The sequence below is a fragment of the Elgaria multicarinata genome, chromosome 3 (genome assembly GCF_023053635.1).
Source record: "Elgaria multicarinata webbii isolate HBS135686 ecotype San Diego chromosome 3, rElgMul1.1.pri, whole genome shotgun sequence".
Classification (NCBI taxonomy): Eukaryota; Metazoa; Chordata; class Lepidosauria; order Squamata; family Anguidae; genus Elgaria; species Elgaria multicarinata.
The window spans coordinates 100912903-100936389 of record NC_086173.1 but is presented as its reverse complement, the minus strand read 5'-3'; the positions used below and the strand labels follow the sequence as shown (position 1 = coordinate 100936389).

The following is a 23487-nucleotide window of genomic DNA, read 5'->3' as shown; positions in this document are numbered from 1 at the left end:
GTAAGTATGGTTGGACACCTCCCGAGGTGCTTAGTAGGCCCCTGCTGAGGTGTACACCTTCAGGAACAATTTTAATATGATGTTTTAATCTTTTTATCTTTTAAGTGTTTTACATTTATGTTCACTGCTCCAGAATCTGTCTTAGGTGTGGAACGGTACAGTAATGTTGTAAATAAATAAATATAAATAAACGAAAAAATGCTACCTCAGAATGAGCCAGCACATTCCAGGGCACCAGGCTGAGTGCACAGAGTAGTCACAGCCGATGGTCACTTGTTCCCTCAAAATGGCCATTCTGTTGGGGGAAATGCACTTTTAAATGCATTTTGGTATGTGTCTTTTCAGCCAGGAACTGCATTGCATTTTGCGAAATTCAGAGAAGTGTGAATCCACACATTAGTCTGGGGGCAGGGGGGCAGATTGCATCAGTTTACATCAGAATTCGCAAAGATCTAATTTCTGAATCATTCCTGCATAGTACATCAGCATCCTCCATAGTAGAATAAGGAATGTGGAAGGCATGATTTGGAATACCATTAGTTCATCAATCTCAGTATTGTCTACACTGAGTGATAGATGCTTACAGTTTAAACCAGCCTTCCCCAATTTGTCACCTTCTAGATATTTTGGAATTCAACTCCCATCAGCCCCAAACAGCATAGTTGTAGTTCAACACATCTGGAGGGAACCAGACTGGGAAGTCTATTTAAAATTGTTTCTCCCATCTTGGAGGTTTATAGCACCAGAGACTATTATCAAGGTTGTTTACATCTGCACAGAAATTCTGAAAGCAGTGAGAAATGCATCAAATACACTAAGTAAAACAAATTTTCAGAAGGGGGCAACGTGGGGGTTTATGTGTAGATGGATAAGAACAGCTCAGTGGGCCTAGAGTGCTGGTTTACAGGGATTAACCAACGTTGTTTCACTCCCTATTCTGGAATGTCAGCAAGTGTTCTCATATTTCCTGCCTGTTATGAGACCGGCTTCCTGCATTTCATCAGGGTTTTTCTCTCTGGCTCAGGCACATGTGGGTTTCCTGCCCTGTCAAGAAGTGAGATGGAACTGTATGTTATCTCCATAACACGCAGTGGCTTTTTTTTTTTTGCTTCGCTTTGTTCATGGCAGGGAGCAGCTAAGGATGGTGTTTGTTACGTAACTCACAGTAGCTGCCACCAGTCACACCCAGTGAAACAGCACATCTGAGGCGGGAAAGTTACAATGCCTCCTACAATTGGGTGAGGTCACAGTGGAGAACTGAACAGAGATGCTGGAATCTGATGTAAAGGGTTGTGTGCTAATGGAAGAAGAGAAGTCGGATAGGAAGAGAGGTGTCGTGAGCAGTAGCTGATCTCAAACATGAAAGGTTATGGGGATAAGTTCTAGCAAATTGAGTTTTCTTTCTGACCTGTGACCTGGAAGCAATCCCAGATGTTCTAGATGTCAGAATAGCAGGGCAGACAGCGGCCTCAGGCAGTCAATTTTGATTGTCGTGGAAGGGCAACAAATTAATGTTTAATTTATTATTATTGTATTTTTACTGCTAGAGAAAGGGAGAGGTTCATGTGAGATTTTCTGCTTCAGGCACATAAACAACCTGGGTAGTCTTGGATGCTCTAACTTGCGGTTCTGCCTCAGGCCGCAAAATGTCTCAGGCCAGCCTTGCAGAAGGGGGCAGGCAGGCTGAAGAATTTCGCTGCATAGTTTGACCCCTTCAGTGAGAGTAAATACGCCCAAGTATGCCCCTGATACTCCCAAGATTCTCCTCTCAAATGCAATATTGCAATTATTTCTCTACATGGAATTTGTGAGTGGAAGGAGGATATTTGCAAGGCACAACGGTGGTACTGCTGTTCAATGACAGCCTTAAAAAAACTGAACAGATGCACATTCCTGTTTAGGAGAAGAAGGAAGGCTGCACAGCCTCCAAAGAATTAAAACAAAAAAACTCCACAAAAGGTTCACAGAATGTTGTGATTATGTGTGCGGTGTAGTGTGGCCTTGCTGACTAGATGAGCAGTCCATCCCACACTGCAGTTGCTCAGCCTCCAAAGAATTAGAAAATAAAACAGGGTACCCAAATTGGTGTGTTTGTTGCAGTGTGCTGGGGCTCAGACACATCCCACAGTCCACATAACACCCTGAATAGACACAATAAATATACTATATATGAGGGAAATATTGCCTTGTGGTTTGAATGCCTGGAAACTGGCAATGCAATATCTCTGTAATAGAAATGCAACCTTTAAGGAATACGTGAACTAAAAGAAAAATAAATGTGCATTCATTGCATAGGAGACTGATCATGTGCAGTGGATAGCTAGGGCTGGACTCCGGGGACAGGTCCTAGGCCCAACAGCCTAGAGAGCCCTTAAAGACAGTTACCACAAACTATTATTTTTAAAACTTTAGAAGGGGTTGAGCACCCTGCAGAGCAAAGCTGCTGTAACCCCCTCATTTCCCCAGAGCCCCACATGTACCCAGAAGCACTCTCTAAGACATTAAGATGCTGAGTGCAACTGAAGCTTTACTCGGGAACAAATCCTTCTGAAAGTTTTTTGTTAAGTGCCACTGTTTCTGTGGCTGCCTGGTAAGGCGGTGGGGACAGTAAGCATAGTGAGAGGGAGACAACCAGCGGGGAGCAAGGGGAGTGAGTGCTTTGGTGAGGGTACAGCAAGGGGACAGTGAGCACTACCCCGGACAGGGGGAAAGAGCAGGGGAGATCAAACACTGGGGGTCGAGAGGGGAGAAGGAACTGGGAGCTCAGATGATTAAATGCTCCTCCATTAAAACAAATTTCCTACACGTAAATAATTAGAAGTCCGGGAAGAGTGGTCTAGCCGACCTTTCTCAGTGGCATGCTAGTCCTATCTTCTACGGGTAGGGTGTATGGAGGAGTATTCAACCACGAAAGCCTCCAGCTGCAGCCTGAAATGGTGAATAACCCAGACACAGGTTTGCAACCTGAATGTGAACTAAGACTTTGACTTGTAACTTAAGGGCATGGCCAGTCCTACTGTGATACAGTGTGAGGCCAAATTAGACATGACATTAAATCACTTTGCTTTAAATGTATGTAAGACAAATAACATCAACTTGAGGAGATAACTACCAGGATGATGATTTCAGCAGGCAAGGAGGGGGGATTTAATCTTTCCTCCTCTTCTGTGCTCCTGAGGAAAATCTATTTCTTAACGGTGCTATTTGCACTGATGCCAATGAGGGATTTCCTTCCGATGCAAGTAGCAATTCACATTGCAAGAATATGGGCTAGTTTGCATGATCACCACAGCCCACTCTGACTGATTTAAGCCACGGTAGGTTGCAGCACAGGTGGGTGGCCATTTTGAATATTCAACCCTCCATGGGGGGTTGCCATGGTTTGTTCTATCGTCTGAACTCAGGCGGAAGGGGATGTTTGAAGGTTAAACAATCCTAAAATAAACCATGGGTTATTTGAGGGTTGTCTAACCCTCAAGAAACCCCTCCTACCTGGATATACATGACACAGGAAGCTGACCACCTGTGAGTGCTATGCAAAAATTAACTCACACTGGGCTGTCGAACCAGGTCTAGGCATGTCTACTCAGGTCCTCACAGGTAAGTGTGTAGAGGACTACAGCCTCAGAAGAGCCTGGAGAATTTTTGATTAGGAAAACTGTAACAGGGGAGGAAAAGGTTAATGCCATCTCTATTTTGGCCCTGAGACAGGCAACTGATGTAGCTAGTGCTGGGTGCTGCCACTAAAGAATAACACATTGTCATTTTTAAAATAGATATAGATATCTATACAACTAAGGGGAAACCCACCATTTGAATTTTCCTTCTGAAAGCTCCATGTGACAAGCGTTTTATTGCACACTTGTTATTGGGCACTCACGGAGTTTGCTCAGGTCTCTCACATGATGTCATCTGCCTCCTGCATGCCTTCCGTCCCTTCCTTGCGCAACAAAAAAACCTTCATTAAGTCTGATGTATTTTTAAACTTGGAATTGCTGCTCTCTCCTGCTGTGTGCAGGAGAAACAGAGCTATTAGAATAGCGAACTCAATGGGCCTCCTGCTCGTTGGGTACTTCCTCTTTTGAAAAGAGGAAGTAACTGAAGAACGAAAACACCGGCGGAGAAGCGACCGTAGGGAGCGAGTTAACCCCTGGTGTGATGGAGCTCTGAGGCACCAAAGTGTTTGGGGCTGGCCCAGCCTAAGGTGGGCGGCTCTCTGGTGGGGTGCATCCAGTATGAGTAAATTTCGGGCATTTTCGGAGACTGGGATGTATAGGTTCATAAAAGTGATGAAAGGCAGGATTTACATTCAAATAACAAGACAGGAAATGTAAAAAGATTTTTTATTTTTTAAAAAATGTGAAAATAGTCTTTCTAAGGTCTGGCCTTTCTAAAGCTAAGTTATGCAGAGATACAGATAACAAAAGTCTCCTCCACCACCTCTTGACTCAGTGCTTATCAGCCAGGATTTGGGCGCTCTCCAGGCCTTTTGTGTAGGGACAAAGCTCTGTGCTCCTTCCCAGTCTAGCCACCCCTTTGAGTGCCCCATTGTGAGGGCAGGCTGTGGCAACTCCTTTATCTGGAGAGATTTGCAGCCTTGCTGAAGTGCATTCATTCAGCCTCTCTCTCCCACTGGGCAGTGATCCTCTGATGAAGTGGAAAGAGCCCTGTCCTTTGAGGAGCCTTCTAGCCCCGCCCCCTTCCCAGGGTAGAGAGGAAGGGGAGAGCTGTGATCAGATTGCAGATGGGCTGCCCTTTGTGTCCCCCTCCCTCCCTCCCTCTCCTTTGGAACCCGGGAGAGGCACCGGCTGTCCCACGAACAGGTGGCTCGGGGTCAGGGAACACTGGCTAGACAGCTTGCAGCCTGACCCCTCTCCTCTAGCATGCTCCGCAACTGGGAATGTTCGGAAGGGAATTTCTTCGCTCAGAGATGTTTGTACACCATTGGAAGCTTCCCTAGTAAAGAAACAAAAGGTTCTACCCTTCCCCCTGCCCTGCCAAAGAATAGCTTTCCTACATGAACAGGGGTGAAACTCGACTTCAGAGGGTATCCGAGACTATGGCCTGCTTGTGGTCGACAGCTGGTTGGCCACTGCGTGAACGCAGTGCTGGACTAAATGGACCCTTGATCTGATCCAGCAGGGCTCTTCTTATGTTCATAGTGCTCCCATTCCAACCTTCCCTCTTTTCAGAGCGATTCCAGACGGAGGGCTCTTAGCGCTACCAACCAAAAAACATTGTGCAGCTCTTCGATCTTTCCCACCAAATATATTCCCATAATATATTTTTTTGTGGTAAGAAAAACAAATTGGAAGAAGTGGAGGGAAAACATGGGAAGGTAGAAATGGAAGACAATATTGTCTGCAGTCCCATAAAATTCCATGAAGGGGGCAGGGTGTTTACAGAATAAAAGCCTCATCTAAAAGCACCTTCAGAATAGTGATAGGGGTCAACGATGCTCTATCTTCTGTAGCCTTCTAATGCCTTCCGATTCCAATTGGGACACACATGGAAAAATGAGACTGGAGGGCTACAAAAACACAGGTCAACTCTGCACCACCGAGATCCACTCTTTTTGCAGCTTATTTATTTCCCCCCACTTCTCCCCATGCCATATGTGTGTCCATGTCTGTAGTTTAGTGGTAGAGCACCTGCTTTGCATGCAGAAGGTTCCAGTTTTGATCCCTGCCATCTCCAGGTAGGACTGTAAAAACTCCTGGCTGAAACCATGGAGAGATGCTGCCAGTCAGTGTCAACAATATTAGGCTAGATAGACCAGTGGTCTGACTCAGTATAATGTCCACCAGTTGGGAATATAAGCAGTAGTAAAAGATGAAGGGAGTGCTGCCAAGGAAGAGCATGTTTTATCTATTGCTTTATTCTTTTGTATTTGCTGTGTTTCTTTTTACTTTGATTTATTTGTTATAAGCCACCTTGAGAATGTTGAATGGAAAGGTGGAACAAAACAATTTCAGTTAATAAAATGAATAAACAAACATATCTCTGTGACCTGTGTCTTGATCACTGACTCGCAAGCGAATATATGTACCCTGATAATATCTTCAGATGGAAGCAGGTACAGCAAATAGGAAAGTTTTGACTGCACTGCTAGGTACCATAGAGTAGAAACAAAATTTCCCACAGATTCAAAATTTTAGTTTTGACTGTGGTGGCCCTACCCTATAGGGTTGAATGAATCACTCAGAAATTTAAAATCTGATAAAATATCAGCATTCAAACTTGATTTGTTGAATTACATCATGCCTACTTAGACTTTTTACAGCACATTTCAAAACTGATCACATTCATTATCTAAATAATCCTTACAAATAATCTTGTAAAGTATTATTAAACACCCCCCCAACACACACTCACACACACATGTTGCAGATGGGAGACGGGAATGGGGACTGATGTTGAGAGCCCACTGGATTGCTTCAGATGACTGTGGAGAAATTTAAACTTTGGACTTCCTGGCTCACAGATCACATTCTTAATTAGACTCTGAAGGACACTTGAACAATCTTAATGAATTTTAAAGCAACAATAATACATATTGACATACTGTTAGAGATTCAGAAGTACTGCTGGGGCGGGAGGGAGGGAGTAGGGAATGGCAACCTTGATCATTGAGCAACAATTTAGCTTTCCTAGAAACTCCCAGTTGAGCTGTTTTAGCAGCTATTTGAACAAGATGTGCCTCTGTGCAGACATGTGTCTGTATCCTGTTAGGATCTGAGAATTTAGCAATTTTGCTGTCATTGTCCTGTACTGGATATCATCCTGTTTTCTTTGTCACCCCTGGTGACACAAATGTGTAAAGGTATAGGTTTGACGTACAAAATTGATTTGGTAAGAGGTAGACCCTGGGTGATTCCCCTGTAATGTGGTGCCTAGGCTGGGTCGCTTCCTACACAGGAAGGAAAGGGAAGTTCTGGACACATTTGGCTGTTCAAAATAAGAAGCGAAAATTGCTTTGCAATTGTGTGAAGCCCAGAAATGAATAGGGCTGATTTCCTCAGAGGCTGGTTATGCAGGAAATATTGTATCTCCAACTGCACTCCTGCCCCTCTTCTGAAAAGCACCTGTCTCTATGCCAATCCTGTTCCTCCCTTGGAAAAAGGCAATCCTTAGCTGATCAAGTGCCACAGAGGATCTAAGAAGTTATTCAGCACAGAGAAGCCCCATCACAATCAGAGGTGAGGGTGACAACAGTGTAGGATTAGCTATAAACTGGGCTGTTTCAGGAACAGCACCAGTTTGAACACCATTTTGAGGTTGAAATGTGGGGTACAAATCAAATAAATAAGAATGGCTCAGTCCTGTCTCTGGTAGTGCCAACATGGTGACACATCTGTCAACAAAGTATGTCTTCCATCTGTTTTGGGGGCAGAACTCCTGCACCTTTGACAGTTTAACTGACTAGGCCTGCATGCTGCCACATTGATATGCACAGGATTGCTCACTGTAAATGCCATCTTCTTCCCTCCTCAGTAGCATCCTGTGCCTAGTTTTTCCTATTGAGTTAGGGTGCTTATTGGTTTCATGTAGGCATAGGTTGGAACACTTCTATAAAACACCCTAGTCATTTTGAATTCAGGACATTGCAGGTATAGCAAACCATGCTATCCTATATAGTTAAATGGGTGATCCTAAGTAAGATTTTGGAAGCACTGAACTCCCCTAAGTCCAAACAGGCTGCTATCACTCAGAACCCCAGCCACAAGCACTTCCCCTTGGCTTCCAACATGAGAAAATCCCGCTGGGCTACTGGGCACGCTTTCTGGGGATTTCTATGCTTGCGGCAAGACTGCAAATGAGAAAAGGTGCAAAACTTCATAGTTGAACAAAATCTAACCCTATGGCATCATGGCTCTCAAGTGCTGCTTTTCTTTCTGATTTCTAGCGGCTCTTTGGAACAGCTCCAGAGCACTGGTTGGTAGGTAGCAATTGTTTGCAGTGGCAGAATCCTGCATCCCTGTTGCCAGGATGCAAGGAGTTCCTGCTGAACCCACCCAATGAGGTGGCAGTCATATTCCTTGGAAGAAGACAGGGCTGCTGCTGCTGCTGCAGCAGCAGCACGAGACAATGGCTATTCAGTGAAAGCTCCTGGGGCAGATGTTTATCTACAGTCTATAATCAAATGAACACTCCCTCTGAGGGATTCCAAGCTCTGGACATAACAACCGCTTTGTGCCATGATAATAGAGCCAGTGCTCCCAAGTCAATCCTTATACCAATTGCCACTGAGAGGTGGTGTGGGAAGAAGGGTGGTGAGCCAGTGGGGCTTCTTCAACAAAAAAGTTCACAAAAAGTTCCTCTAGCATTGTTCTTGCCAAAGTCCCCTGGCAAGACCTGGTGCAGATAGAATGAAATATCTGGGCACTTCTTTATCCCCCGTCCTTCTAAAATGGTGCCGGACGTTCTCCCTTCGATGCCACTCCTGTCGCACGTCACCACTTCTGGGAGGAGCGGAGTTTCTCCATTGTCTACAGCAGACGTTTCCAGCTTGGCAGCTTCTGGAGGCCCTGGACCCCCAATTCCCACCATTCCCAGTCAGCAGACCAATGGGGATGATGGGAGTTGTAGTCTCACACATCTGGAGGGTACTAGGCTGAGGAAGGCTGGGCTACAGTATCCTCAAGGCTTAATTTCTAAAATGTGAGGTGAGGGGATTCAGGCCTGCCTCCTCTGCCTTGAACTCAGTAAGTGACCATTGGCAAACCAATGTCTCTCACCCCTTTGGTTTGCCAATGTCTCTCAGATTTCTCCAACCTTCGATCTCCAGATGTTCAACTACTGCTCCCATCATTGCCAGCCAGCATAGCCAATGGTTGGGTATGATGGGAACATTCCAACAACATTTGGGGACCCAAGGTTGGGAAAGGCTATCTTACAGGGTTGTTGAATGTATAATTTATGTGAAGCACTCTAAGTACTCTAAGGGTGCAGCCCTATGCATGTTTAGACAGGAAAAAAAGCCCTACAACTCCTAGCATTCCCAGCCAGCTATGCTTTTCTCTTTCTAAACACGCGTAGGATTGTGCCTTAAAACAGTATATATGCTAAAAAAAATATCTGAATGTCACCTTGATTTGATGCCCTGCTTTCTAATGGCAGACCTGCCATAGGGGCAGCTGTGATTATTCACTTTTGAGGGAAGTGCACTCTGCACATGCCAAGAAGCACTTTCCTTCTCCCAGAGTCCCACCATTGAAAATGTGTTCCAGAGCAGAGCCCTGACATTGCAATTTCTAGCTCAAAAATGTTCTGAGCATCCCATGCTAAGAATAGCTGTGAGTAGCTGGAAGTTCACGTCCCTGTCTACTCCATATATTGCCTCTTTCTGCAGAGGCTGGAGAGGGGGGGGATTGCAGCCGCTTTTACTGTACTGAATCTGCGAACTTGTTGGCATCTTGCCTACTACTACCATATTACATTCCTTTCTCTCAAACTATTAAATACATTCGTGTCCCTTTAAGAGACAAGCCACAATTGGCATACAAAAAGGCAGCTGGATTGTACCAAATGGTTCCAGCAGGCGGGGGGGGGAGCGTTCAGATCCGGCAATGCTGGGAGGGAGGGGTGGGGGAACATTGCAGTATTTTCACCTGAGTGTTAAAAACTAAAGCTTCAAAATATCTTTCTCAGTTCAGGCAATGCACTGCAAAGTCTGCTCGGGTGGCCTTTTCCCTTGAGGGCTGCCGGCCTCCCCTTCCTGCAAATCGGCATCGGCCCGTCCCTCGCTGGGATCTTTTAAAGGAAAAGCTGAGTAGCCGGAGAAGAGGGTGGGTGGTACTGGGCTCATGTGCCCTTTAAGAAGGGACTGCTCTGTGCCCGGGAGGATACTGTACTTAAGCTGGCAAGGGGGGTGATTAAGTTATCCAGGTGAGTTCTTGCAAGGAAAACTCCAGCGTGTTGGTTCCCTCCACCCTTTTTTCGGGGTTGTTAAAAAAAAGAAGAAGGAGCAGGAAAAAGAAAGAAAAATGGAGAAGCTGCCTAGAAGCGCTCAGGGCTGGTTTAGGGTTTGATTGGCAAGGAGGGTCTGGAGTTGAGAAAGAAATCGGAAAGGAGGTGTGTGTGTCTGTTTAGGGTGGGTTTTCCTCAAGCACTTCTAGCGTGGTGCCTTCGGCGGAGCGGTGCCTTCCTCGAGTCCTCTGGCGCATCGGTGCAAGGCGAAGTTTCCTGCGGATCCCTTTCCCTGCTTGGTTTGGCAAACCTCCTAGTCGGTGAAATGCCCTTTGAGGAAGCCGAGCCAGAGGATGGAAAGCAAACCCCTTCTTCTTCTTGAACTTATCTCCCCACCCCCGGCCCCTTCCTATGTGCCCCGCTGGAATATTTTGCGGAGAGTGTTCTGGTTTGCAGCTCGGCAGAGCAGCGCGAATCCCAGCTGCTCCTTTCCTGGGGGGAGATTTCCTCGCGCCGGAGGACTCGGGAGGTCGGGCTCGGTGTTTGCCTTAGCACGTGCAGAAGCGCTGCTCGCTGTCCCGCTGACCCGGCCGGAGTAACGCCTGGGCTTTCTTCCACCCCCACCCCCACCCCCGTTTTAAGCTGCATTCTCCCACCCTGCGCTGCTGCTACTACCTGCTCTGGCGTTATCTGGGTTGCTCCAATAATCGCCCTTAAGCCTGGGCTTTTTCCTGTGGCTTTGTTAGTTCTACAATTGCTGACATCTACATTTCTCCCTTGGCTCCTTCCTCTCAAACCGCTACTTGATACGGGCTGCTTTCTTCTCACCAAAGAATTCACCTTGTGAACTCTTTCCTTAAAACAAGTTTTTTTTAAAAAAACAACAACACTCAAGACACACAGACAGAGCTACTCTTTTTCTTTTTTTAAACAAAAAACAAACCTATGGTGGGGCAAGTGCAGTTCGAGAACAAAGGATGACTTCCCTACGGACATCTTTCTTGAGACCGGGCTGGGTGTTTTGCCGTTTTGAGGGAGCGCTTGCTGTAGTTCAGACAGGCCTGCTTTAAAGCTACGGGAAGTCTATTGTTTTTATTGTGATTCATGTACAGAAGCATCCTATTTTAAATTCTCTGAAATAGTTCAAGGCTTGGGGCAGTGGTGGGAAGGGCTGCTAGAACCAACCTTTCCCGAAGTCAAGGCTTGAGGTCTCACTTGTTTGGCTCCCTTAGTGAAAAGCTTCCACAGCCAGGATTGGGGTGGTTTCTGTTTGCTCCCCATTTACCTACTGAGGCCAAGGGAGCTTCTGTGGAATCTGATGTTGGTCTAAGGGCCATGAGTTAATCTAGGAATATACTGATAAAGGGACCTTCAGTAGCAGAAAAGCAAGCATGTATGGGGTGGGAGGGGGTCTTTAAAAATAACGAGTGCCTTTTCTAGGAAGCCTCTCTGCAATGCTGGCAGGCTGTTAAATGAACATGCCGGTTTTCCAGACATGTGTCTGTGCATGCAGAATTTCTTGACGCTCCAGGGAGAGGGCTTCTTCTCTGCCATGGTTTGCTCTGCTCCCCGCTGCTTCCTTGCGAGTGCCTGCTTTGTGCTTTTGCAAGGCTCTCTTGTGTGAAGACCGTTCCAAACTCGGGCTTGTGAGCAGACGGGTTACTGCAGGTTGCTGGCGTGAAGCTTTGGGAATTGGTACTATTGCTGGAAAAATAAAGGCATATTGTCTGTTGGGATATCCCAGGGAAAAGGCTAGACTTTGGGGGTAGGAATTGTAAGAGTCAACGCTCATTTCCTAGCTCTGCCACAACTATTAGGTGGGTGCTCTGATCTCTCTCTCTCCCTCCCTCCCTCACTTTTGGTGTCTCACTTTACGAGCTGTAAACCAGAGGGTTTCTCTCCCCTCCCTACCTTTTGAGTGGAATAAAAACTAGTGGCAGGAGGATTATTGCTGCAGGGTCTTGCTATTTACTGTTTTACTCTGCACAGCACCATGTACATTGATGGTGCTATATAAATAAATAATAATAATAATAATAAGATACTAGTCCAGTTTGAGGAATTCTTCCATGAAGCGTTGCAAGTGGTCAACATTAGCCTGTACTATTGACCAGACAGAAGCTCATGGTGTGAGAAGGGTGGTGCTTTCCTTCACCCCTTGTTTCAGTATAATCACAAACCTATCTCTTCTCTGCCTGCCCACTTGCCCTTCCTCCTCCTTCTTTGCAGGTCTTGTTCTGCATGTGATTTGCCATCACTTAGACCTCAGACAACTTGGAGAGGATGCAGGCAGGCTCTGTGCTGGCTGTGACATGGCTCCTGTACCTGGTTGCGGCTGGTGCCCCAGGGCAATACGAGAAGCCTGCTTTTGCTCCCATCTTCACCCAGCGGCCCTTCATGGTGGGCTGGAATGTGCCAACGCAGGACTGCCAGCCTCGCTTCAAGGTCCAGCTAGACTTCAGCATCTTCGACGTGCAGGCCTCGCCCAACGAGGGCTTCGTGGACCAGAAATTGACCATTTTCTATAAAGAGCGCCTGGGCCTTTATCCATACTATGATGGGCAGAAGGTGGCGGTCAACGGGGGGGTGCCCCAAAATGGCAGCCTACAGCAGCATCTGAAGCGCTTACCGGAAGGCATCCAGAAATACATCCGCTCTCCAACGAAGGAGGGCCTGGCTGTCATCGACTGGGAAGAGTGGAGACCCATCTGGATCCGGAACTGGGGGCCAAAGGACATCTACCGCAATGCTTCTAGTCAGCTGGTGCTGGCTCGACGTCCTGGGTTGCCAGAAGACCAAGTGAAGAAGGTGGCTCAGTATGAATTTGAGACGTCGGCTGCTGAATTTATGAGGGAGACCCTATGGCACGCCAAGAACTTTCGTCCCCGGCAATTGTGGGGCTACTACCTCTTCCCAGACTGCTATAACCATGACTACAGCAAGAACCAGGACAGCTACACAGGCCAATGCCCTGATGTAGAGAAGACACGCAATGACTATCTGTCCTGGCTCTGGAAGGAGAGCACGGCCCTTTACCCTTCCATCTACTTGGAGCAGATGTTGGCCAACACCGCAAACGGGCGCAAGTTTGTGAGGTCTCGGGTAAAAGAGGCCCTTCGTATCTCTCAGCAGCATCATGATGACTACGCCCTCCCTGTCTTTGTCTACAGCAGGCCCACCTATATCCGCAGACAGGATGTCTTAAGCCAGGTAAGCTTGGAAATCCTTCGTACTGGAATTGGGAGCAACTATCCCCCAAACAAGGACAACTAGGGTGGAAATCTGGTCCACTTAGAATGGTCATTTGTAGTGCAGGCCTGCTTCGTTTGGGATGCCCAAGCCAAACGCCGCTCCCCAGCCATGTAGGGCACCCCTCAGGGACTTAGTAAATGCCTTGGTTTGTTGTCTTACAGGAGGTAGGACACACCAAGACCTTTCTCTTGGGTGTCAATGCAGCAGCTTGGAAAACAGTACCATTGGCATGCTGGAAACCTAAGACGAAGTCTGTGAGGGGTGGGGTGAAGGAGCCAGCTGCTTCTGTCTGTCTCTCATCAGTTGTGTCTGGCCCCAGGAAAGTTATGTTAGTAATGGTCTCTTAATTCTCCTAGAATCATTAGTTTTGCATTTTTGCTGAGGGTTTCCCTTAAGGATAGAGAGGGATCCATTGGGTTAGATAAATGTCCAGCGAGTGGATACTGCTGAATACAGAGAAAAATCAGAAGTAATGCTCCAAATTGTTCCTGTGGGTGGGATTAGCATGCCTGAGGTATGCAAAGTAAATTAAGGAATCTCTTCTGTTGACTCAGTTATGTTGGTGAGAGAGCATCCATGCTTCATGGTCATCCGATTCCATGCCAGCCTTTGGGGCTGTAAACTTCTGCCTCTGCAGCTTTCCAAGGTAACGTCTGAGGGTTGCTAACATTGAAAGACAGAACAGAATCCTGCAGAGACCTCCCTAAGTCTGAAGATAGTGGAAGATAGTCTCCGGGTCCAGACGATGGAGCACCTAAAGCAGGAATGCACTGCCTTCTTTCTTCTGCCTCCGCATTAGGGGTGTGTGTAGCTCAGTGATAAGAGTCCCTGCTTTGCATGCAGAAGATCCCAGGTTCAATCCCTGACATCTGCAGATAGGGCTAGAAAAACTCCTGCCTGAAACCCTAGAGAGCCACTGCTGCCAGTCAGTGTTGACAATACTGGGCCAGATGGAGCAAACGTTCTGACCCTGTGTTCCTCCCCAGCCTGGAGAGAGACCTTTCTGGGAACGTTGGTCCCTGTGACTGTAAATGAATGCGTGGAGGTGGGGGTGGTGCCCTTTCAAGGAGGTGAGATGCACTGTGGGAAATAAAAGTAATAGGATAACCTGCCTGTCCTATCATGTGTTTATGAGAGATGGGAAGAAAAGGCTACTCAAGGGCAGGGAGCAGCTTCCTTTCTGACCTTGCGACCTCTATATGCATCTGAGATCAGATCATTTTGGCCTTGCCTTGGTGTACATGAGGTTGGTTGGAGAAGGTGCTGAAACAGAACCTGGACCAGAGCTGGACAGCTTGTGGCTCTCCAGATGTTTGGGCCTACAACTCCTGTGGTCCTTCACTATTGATTATGCTGGCTAGGACTGGTGGGAGTTGTAAGCCAAAACATCTGGAGTGCCACAAGTTGCCCAGGCCTGCTAGACAGTCAGCCTCCAACAGTTGCAACTTCCTTTGGTAAGCCCCTTTGCACGAATTTGCACCCTACAGTTCATTTGGGGGAAAGCAGAGGGAAGCGCAGTCTCTTGTGTTCGTCCATACTCACCTTAGTTTTGTGCTCAGCCTCTGACTAAAGGCAAGAGCAGCTTTGCAGTTGAGCATTTTGGAAAAAATTCTAGGGCCAGTGTGAATGCTGGGCCTCCAAAATGCAGCCCTTGCTCTTTAAGGGGTTGGCTTTTCCCATGGATGGAATGAATGGAGGTTTTTATCCCTGCTATTTGGAAATCACATGGGTTAACTAAAGACTGCTCTGAAGGTAAACAGTGCAAGTGAAGTAGCAGTAGAGGGCGAAATTGGCTCTGGGCAAACATGTCAAAGGCCATATGCTAGCAGTGGACAGGGCAATATTTCTGAGTGGGCGTGGCCACACCAGAAATGGGTGGGGCCACCTACTGTTGGCATGTAGCCCCTGACATGATTGCTCTGCCCCCACCCACCCCGCCACTGCAATTGGAAGTGACTGGCTTTTGGCTGGGGGCAGGAGAAGCTGGCAGCCTGGATGGATGGAGCTCTCTTGCAGGCCGAGTATGACCTGTGGGCTGGAGGTTCCCTTCTGTACACTAATACATGATAAAAGGGTTGTGCATGCCCCCCTCCGAACTGCTTCGGATCCTGATCTGGACCTTCCGGATCAGGCCCGAACTGCTTCGGGTCGATCCAGACGGCCCCTCCCCTGACCCACTCCAGAACCGGTTATTCAGATGCCAAAATGGGGTCTGAATAAGCCCCCCCCCCCTTATCTGGCTCCGCCGTCTGCCACTGCACGGACCGCAGCGACCGCAGAGCCAGGTAAGCCCCCCTCCCCCACCTGGTGCCACACCGTTGCCGCATGGACTGTGGCGGCAGTAGAGCCAGGTAAGCCCCACTTACCTGCCGCCATCGCTGCAGAGACTGCGGTGGCAGCGGATGGGGGAGCCAGGTAAGCTCCCCTTCCCACTTACCTGGCTCCGAAGCTTCGGAATAGTCTGAATCACTTTGGACCGATCCTGACTTCCCCCGATCTGCTCTGGAACTGGGCTTAGGAGGTCTGGATCAGTCCGCTCCACTTTAAATTCAGGGACCTCTACATGATAACATGTCTTTTGGAAGCTTAGAGGCTAGCAATCTTTTCTGGCATAAGCTACTACATGTTTAGGCAAGAGTTAGTAAATGTCTAGTTCTGGTGTTTTGTTTTGATTCAGCTATCTGACCGTTGTTCTTTGCTCTGTAGCAGACACTCATAACTATTCTTTTTTTCTTAAACCACACTGTGTCTAAAGGCCTACTTGTCTGTAAGACAGGATTTTTGGCTCCCCCCCCCCCTCAACTCAAGGGTTGCTCTTGGTGGTCTGAGCACCATGGTTTGCTTTTGTTTTATATTTCTTGCTTCTGTTCATGAAGTAGAAATGTTTCTCTTGCACAAACCACAAATTATCCTATCAAGGCCTACATATCTGCAATTTGAAGCCTGTCTTTTCTGAAATGCATGGGAGTTACACGAATACTGAGGCTGTAATGCCTGGCCAGTGCATCCCTTGATTTGGGCTTCGCTTCCATTTTGGAGAAGTAGCCCCTCCCAGTCTCCCTGAACCTGATGCTGTCCAGATATGTTGGACTGCAAGTCCCATTGTTCCTAGCTGGCTGGGGATGATGGGAGTTGCAGTCTAACTCATCTAGAGGCTACCAGGATGTGGTAAGGGGGAGGGTGGTGTAAGGGGACTGCAGTGTGCACAGCGAGCAGGCTGGGGCTGGGGTCATGGCGTATCTTCCCACATATCCAGGAAAGCAGACGTTGTGCTGCGGATGGCCAGAGGCTACCTGTTGCAATTCCCCACCAGGTGCAGAATTGCATAAGAGCGGACTGCTTCGCATGGGGTGATACTTGCATAACAGCTTCAAAGCCACCTAGGGAATGGCACCAGAACCCATGGACAATGGTGGCGATGTTGGGGGTGGGGGAAGTGATGTTGGGAACAGCATGTACATCTTTTTTGCTGCATGTAAGTGCTGTGGGGACCTGCCGTCATCTAGGGCTTCCCACCTGCGGGTCTACATCACCCTTCTCTAACCTGGTGCCCTCCAGAGGTCTTGGATTGCAGCTCCCATCATCCCTAGCCAGCATGTCCAACTCCCAGCATTCCTGACCCCTGGCTATGCTGGCAGGGGATGATGGGAGCTGTAGTCCAGTCCATCTGGAGGGCACCAGGTTGGAGACGGCTAGCCTGCACGGGTAAGTAGATATGCACATGATGCTGGTGTGCACACCAACTTCTTACCTGGAAATAATGTCCTTGTACGGAGCTTATCCTGTGGCACCAAGTAGAACATGCCATGAACTATATCTGGGCAATGCTTTCCATCCTTTCTGTGAAAGTGTAGCTGAGCAGTACTGTGCCATTGTATAAGAGTGATCCTACAGGGGGAACTGAATTGTGCTTCCTATAGTGCCATGATGGAGCTCCAATCCCCGCAGCAGCCAGGCAAGGTTCTCGACTGCTTTTACTTGATCAGTCTGAAATGTGCAATGCTTCTGTCTGGCAATGCAGGTCTTGAAAGGTGAAAACAATAAAGAGTCATGTGGCACCTTAAAGACGAACAAATGTATTCTGGCATAAGCTTTCATGGAGACTGTCCACTTCCTCAGATACATATGTGGTATCTGATGAAGTGGACGGTGTTCATGAAAGCTTATGCCAGATGAATAAATGGTTGCTTTTGCTGCAAAAGACTAACACGGCTCCCACTCTGGAAACTGAATGGCGAATTGGGCCTTGCTCTTTCCACCATAGGGTTAACACCAGCGTTAAATGTATTTTTTCCCTTCCCTGTTTAAGGAATAGTAATAGTTCAGGAGTAGGAGACGGTTATATCAGCTTTCCCCGATCTGGTGCCTTTCAGTTATTTTGGGCCACAATTCCCAGCATTTCTGACCATTGGCCATGCTGGCAAGAGCTGATGGGAGTTGTAATCCAAAACATTTGTAGAGCACCAGGTTGGGGAAGGCTGAATGATACCAATTCTGAGCTAGAGAGTATTCTGCTAATCTCCTGATATTGTGCATCTATAATAATTGTGGATCTACTTGGATATTCCCTTCCAGATGGACTTGATCTCCACCATTGGGGAGAGTGCTGCCCTGGGGGCAGCTGGAGTTATCTTCTGGGGAGATGCAGAAAACACTGGAAGTCGGGTACGTATGATTCCCCCACCCACCCAGCCTCCTGCTCAGCACACTCTCCTGCCTAGACAAGCCTCGAGTGGACTTGTTTTCCCATGGATCTTTTAAACACACCCTTTGATCTCCCTCCTCTCAGAAACTTGTTGGGTCCTGTCTGCTTCAGCAGGAAATGCTCTTAGTAGTGCTTCTCCAGTTTATTTTGTTTAAAAGCTAGAAGATCTTTGAAGAGGCTGTTGAGATAATAGGCAAGGCAGGCAATCCTGTGATCTGGGTAGCCTGCTGATGGAGGGACACGTGGAGGCCAGAATGGAGGGACACATGTAGACAAAGAGCATCGTCCGTTGGATGTGACCACCTGTCACTAGCACAGCTTCCAGATGTTGTTGGACTGTAACTCCCATCACCCTGACCATGCTGGCTGGCGCTGATAGTAGTGGTAGTCTCAAAAATCTGGAGCGACCCAGCTGGGTAAGGGAAGGCTGCACGAGAGAGAAGGCAGCTTTTTTTACTCTTAACGGCCTTTCGCTTTGAGAGCTACAAGGATTCTCCTCCTTGATACCTGGTCAGTTTGCTCAAGGGGGCACAGTCCCAACAGAGGCCTTGTTGGCACTTCAGGGATTCAGTTGAGCTTGTTGCCATTCTGATGCTAATGCCAGCTATATAGAGCATTCATGATTGAAATGCAAGGATGCAAAAATACTCCTGTTTGTGTCCACAGAGTGTAATGGCCAACAGCTGCCCTCAGTTTAAGATTGGTGGTTGAGGCTGTGCGTAGCTCTAATCCAGGGGTGTGGAACTTCAGGTGGTTCAGGGGGCCAATTTCACTCGCCCCCCAACCCTAACTCTCTGAAGGCCAAACTTTTTCTGCGGTGACCACCACCAAGAAATGCCTTTCAAGCTAAATTTGTCCTTAGCAAGCCTCCATAGTGGCTTTATTTTCTTTTCTTTTTTGTGCTGATTATTGTGGAGGCAATGTGGAGCTGCAGGGGCCCATGTGGACCATGGGCCATGTGTTGCCCCACCCCTCCAATCTTAATTATATTCGTGTTTCTGCTCTAAGAGGACTCTTCCCATTGAGAAAGTACTAGCCTACTCCAAAGAGTAGGAGGCTAATGGCAGCCCTCGAGAGCTGCCAGCACTGCATTTTCTTGGCCCTCAAAGGCTGCCCTCTTCCACAATTCTGTGCCTCTGAAAGAGTTGAGCGGAAGCCTTGTAACCGGGCTCTCTCAGAGGCAATTCTTGCAAACTTCCAATAAGGATGTGAAGCAATAGTAGAGAGTAGCAAGTGAGTTGCATCATTTCATGTCTGCAGACCTACAGTAATTACCTGATGTAGTAAACATACTAAAGCTGAGCAGGTCTGGACAGTGCCTGAATGGACCACCTGCGAAAGCCCCACAGCCACTACCTTGAGTTCCATGATGAAAGAAAGATGGGATATAAGTGTACTAAATAAATTAAGGGGGCAATCCTATGCGTGTTTAGACTAGAAAAAAAGTCCTACAACTCCAGCATTCCCCAGCCAGCATCTCACCCAAAGACTCCCATTAATGAATAAAACATTGAAAAACACTGACAAAGGCAGAAATCCTATCCATACTTACCTAGAAGCAAATCTCATTGAAACCAGTGGAACTGACTTCTAAGTAACTATGTGTGGGTTTGGGCTTTTTGTCACTCTTTCACCAGGAATCTGAACAGTAGATTGTAAGATACCCAAGATTGTACAGTCTGTCTGTCTTTCTCTCTCTCTCCATCTCTTAATCATATTCTCTTATTAAAATGATACCTTGTTTTGACACTTCTCTCTCTCTCTCTCTCTCTCTCTCTCTCTCTCTCTCTCTCATTGGATCCCTGATGCAAAATCATAGGAGGGAAGCTTGAACCAGCCACCTTTCTCACCACACCCACTAGCCTGGCCCTTGATCTGTTGGGCCTGCTTTCTGCCTCCCATCAGCTGTCACTCATTCTCGCTCCTCTCCTCTGCAGGACACCTGCCAGATGATTAAAAACTACATCGAGGAGGACCTCGGCCATTACATCATCAATGTGACGACAGCAGCCGAACTCTGCAGCCGGGCTCTGTGCCATGGCCATGGGCGTTGCCGGCGCCAAAACAGTGATGCAAACGTCTTCATGCATCTCAACCCAGCCAACTTCCAGATCTACCGCAATGAATCCCGGCAGGCCAAGGCCCTGCTTGCGGCCCGGGGGAAGCTCTCTCAGGATGACACGGACTTCCTACAGAACCACTTCCTGTGCCATTGCTACCAGGGCTGGCGCGGCGAAGGATGCGAGGAGCAGCTGAACCCCCCTGGCGGCGGCCCCTACCTTTCCTGTGACCTGGGTCTCCAGTTGTTGATCACGCTCTCTTCTGGCCTGTTTGCACTAGGCTGCCTCTAACTGGCATCTGTGTGGCTGACAGCACATTCCTGGTGCATAGAGTGGGCGATGGGGTGCAATAGGCAGGGAGGGTAGCCAGAAAGGGAGAAATAGGAGCCACCAGCCTCTTGGTGTTTTGTTTTATACCTTTATTTAGCAATGATGTAGCAGACCTACTATTTAAGAGACTGTCCTACCTCTCTCCCATGTGTGCCACTGGCCCTTCAAGAGGCAGAGGGCCCTTCTCCCCACCAACAGTATTTCTGTTCATGGACAGATGGACTACTGGAAAAAGAGGGCCACTTTTGGGCTTGGTAAAGGTCAGGGGCTGCCATCAGGCAAGGCCTCGTCTGCCTTTCCCCCCACTGCCCTTGGTCATGGACTGACAAGAAGTGCCTCCAACCCAGGAGCTGATAAGGTGCCTTGGATCAGCTACCCCCAAAGGGGAGCAGGACTGGAGGATGGGATGAATTACTCAAACGACATGGAACTGGGGGAAGGGACTTGATGGCTGCATCCAGCAGGTTCTTGGTGGTGGTGGTGGTGGTGGGAGCTCTGGACCTTGGCTGCCAGGGCTGGGGAGGAAGTGCTTGGCTCTTCTGTTGTAAGGAGGGATGGAGGCACCGTTATACAACTGGAGTCCCGGGGTGTACGTCTAGGGAGGAGCGTGGTGGGTCTGACGGAGCTGCTGTAGGGAAGAAACAATTGCTGCTGATACACATCTCTTTAGGATAGGTGGTAGAGAAGGAGAACAGCGCTGCTCAGCCTGTGTGGATTATCCTGGAGAGGAGCAAGTGCTGACAGTGAGCTTGGGGGCAAAGGATTTTTTTAATTGCCTGGATAAGGGCATTAATGGTGGGAGGGTGGAGGAGAAAATGGGAATGCCATGCTCTGTCCATATGTGGCCAGTGCTAAGTTGGAGCCCTGCCTCTGTTACAGGAAAACCAAAAAGTTTTACCTCAAAATTAAAAGACACACAGCGAAAAATGATGGGCGTCATGCACTGTGTGTTGGGAGTTTGTTCACTGGGCAAAGGGTGCTTCTTCCTACGATGCTTTGCCAATGAGGAGACTCTGCTAGGAGCAGGATTTGCCTTCAGAACTCCGTAGCATTTTGGCCTGCTCCCTGTCACAGCCCCGACATGTGTGGTTCGTCCCCTTTGGCCTGATAGTGCAAGAATTCCAGCAGCTGTGCCTGGGCACCCTCCCCACCCCTCCCGGTCCAGTGCCTGACAATTCCCGGTCTCTTCTCATCTTCCATGCAACCAGAGACTGGAGGCCAAATGCAAGGGAGCTGCCTGCCTGCCTCCCTCTCTCTCCTCCGGCTGTCTTGTAGAAATGATGCCACCTGCCTGCCTGGCCTTCCATTCCCCTTGCTAGCTCTTCTGGAGCAGCATGGAGCCCTCCTGTTCTCCAGTCTTCCTGCTCCTTGCAATGGTGAAACTTGGCTAGCAGAGCCAGGCTGTTGCCACAGTCGAAGAGAGAAGCCACTGTGCTGGAGTCTCTCTCTCCTTCAGGGCCAGGCTTCATGTACACTACACGAGAGAGAAAGACAGTAGTGGAGGAGAATCGCCCCCTTCTCATCTACTGCTTCTATGTTCCCCTTCTTCCAAAACGGAGCCCAGTTCCGCTTTTGCTTCATCTTGACAATTAACCTTTGACTTTTTGCTGCTTTTTCTTTCAGTCAAGCAAGAGTTGTTCTGGAGGGTCGGTTTTTCATTGGTTGCATGTTTCTTGGTTGATACTGGCTCAATAATCCCTAAAAGGGCTGGGCCTCTATAGAAGAACTTTTCGGGGCATTGTTGGAGACACTGAGCCAAATGAAATTCTGATGCTGTGTGGAGTCCATTCCTAATGGGCTGCCACTACGCAAATAGGGTTGCCACTGGAGTGGGAGGGAGCTGTGCCGGAGACATGAGAGAATGAGTAGGACGAAGAAGGCAGAGCTGTAATAAAGTGGCAGCTTGTCTTCTCCTTCTTCTGGTCCTTTGTGATGATTGATATTGAGGACTGTCTTCTTGTTGAGGATTATCATCATTCCTCCTCCTCCTTGATGATTGTCTACTGCAAGCATTGTCAGAGGCCAGCCTCTTTGAGTTCTTTTTACCAGAACTAATTCCACTCCTCCTCCCTAAGTTGACTTAACTGGCAAATGCTACAGCCTGAACCAGCAGCCTGTTCTGTACCTCTGAGCTGCAGGGGCTCCTCTCAGCCTGCTCTGTACTCCAGGGGTTGGGCTGTATGTATCCAGGACAAGAGTTTATAAAAACAAAAATATTTGAGTGAATGTTTATTTTGCTGATGGGGCAGTGGTCACCAACCCGCTGCTGCTGCTGCTTTGAGGTTCTGGCAGAAGCGATGAGAGTGGATGCTGTTTCTTTAAACCACTCTTCGCTACTGTGCCTTGGAGGGGTCTCAGAGAGGAGATAACTCTGTTTGGAAGTGTGCTTTATCCTGGGATATTACTCTGGTGCTGATCATGGGTAGAAGGTGGGCCAGCTGCCTAGTCTGTTTGCCTTGAATCAGCCCTGCTGCTGGAAACATAGTGGGCTGAGAGTGTAGAAACTAACCCAATGTGTATTCTTCATGTGCTCTTCCAAAGCACCTGAACTGGCCCTGCTTCCCCAAGTAAAACTCCCACTTAAGACTTCTCAAGCTTAGAAGATGCTACACCTTGTCCACAAAGACAAAGGTTCTGTCAAGGTCTTTGGGCACAGAGGAATGACTTGGATGAGGCGATGCAGGAAACGCTTATCAAATTTGCAGATGACACAAAATTGGGTAGGACAGCTAATACCCTGGAAGACAGAAACAAATTTCAAAGTGATCTTGATAGGCTGAAACACTGGGCTGAAAACAGAATGAAATTTAATAGGGATAAATGCCAGGTTCTACACCTAGGAAAAAGAAACAAAATGCACAGTTACAAGATGGGGAATACTTGGCTCAGCAATACTATAAGCGAGAAGGCTCTTGGAATTGTTGTAGATCACAAGCTGAATATGAGCCAACAGTGATGTGGCTGCAAAAAAAGCGAATGCTATTTGGGGCTGCATTAATAGAAGTATAGCTTCCAAATCACAGAAGGTACTGGTTCCCCTCTATTCGGCACTGGTTAGGCCTCATCTTGAGTATTGTGTCCAGTTCTGGGCACCACACTTCAAGAATCATATAATAGAAGAGGTCGAAGGGGCCTCTAAGGTCATAGAGTCCAAACCCCTGCTTATTGCATGAATCTACCTTAAAGCATACCTGACAGATGGCTGTCCAGCTGCCTCTTGAATGTCTGTAG

The 23487-nt window shown here is 48.0% G+C and overlaps 1 protein-coding gene across 1 annotated transcript; it reads left to right on the top strand.

Moving 5' to 3' along the window:
• Window positions 1-9781: 9781 nt before the first annotated feature.
• On the top strand, window positions 9782-21351 carry HYAL2 (hyaluronidase 2). The gene is given in 5 exon segments (XM_063121090.1): window positions 9782-9888; window positions 12139-13119; window positions 17737-17826; window positions 19804-20183; window positions 20185-21351. Coding segments are annotated over 4 exon segments (1419 nt in total). The 5' UTR covers window positions 9782-9888; window positions 12139-12192; the 3' UTR covers window positions 20207-21351.
• Window positions 21352-23487: the final 2136 nt, after the last annotated feature.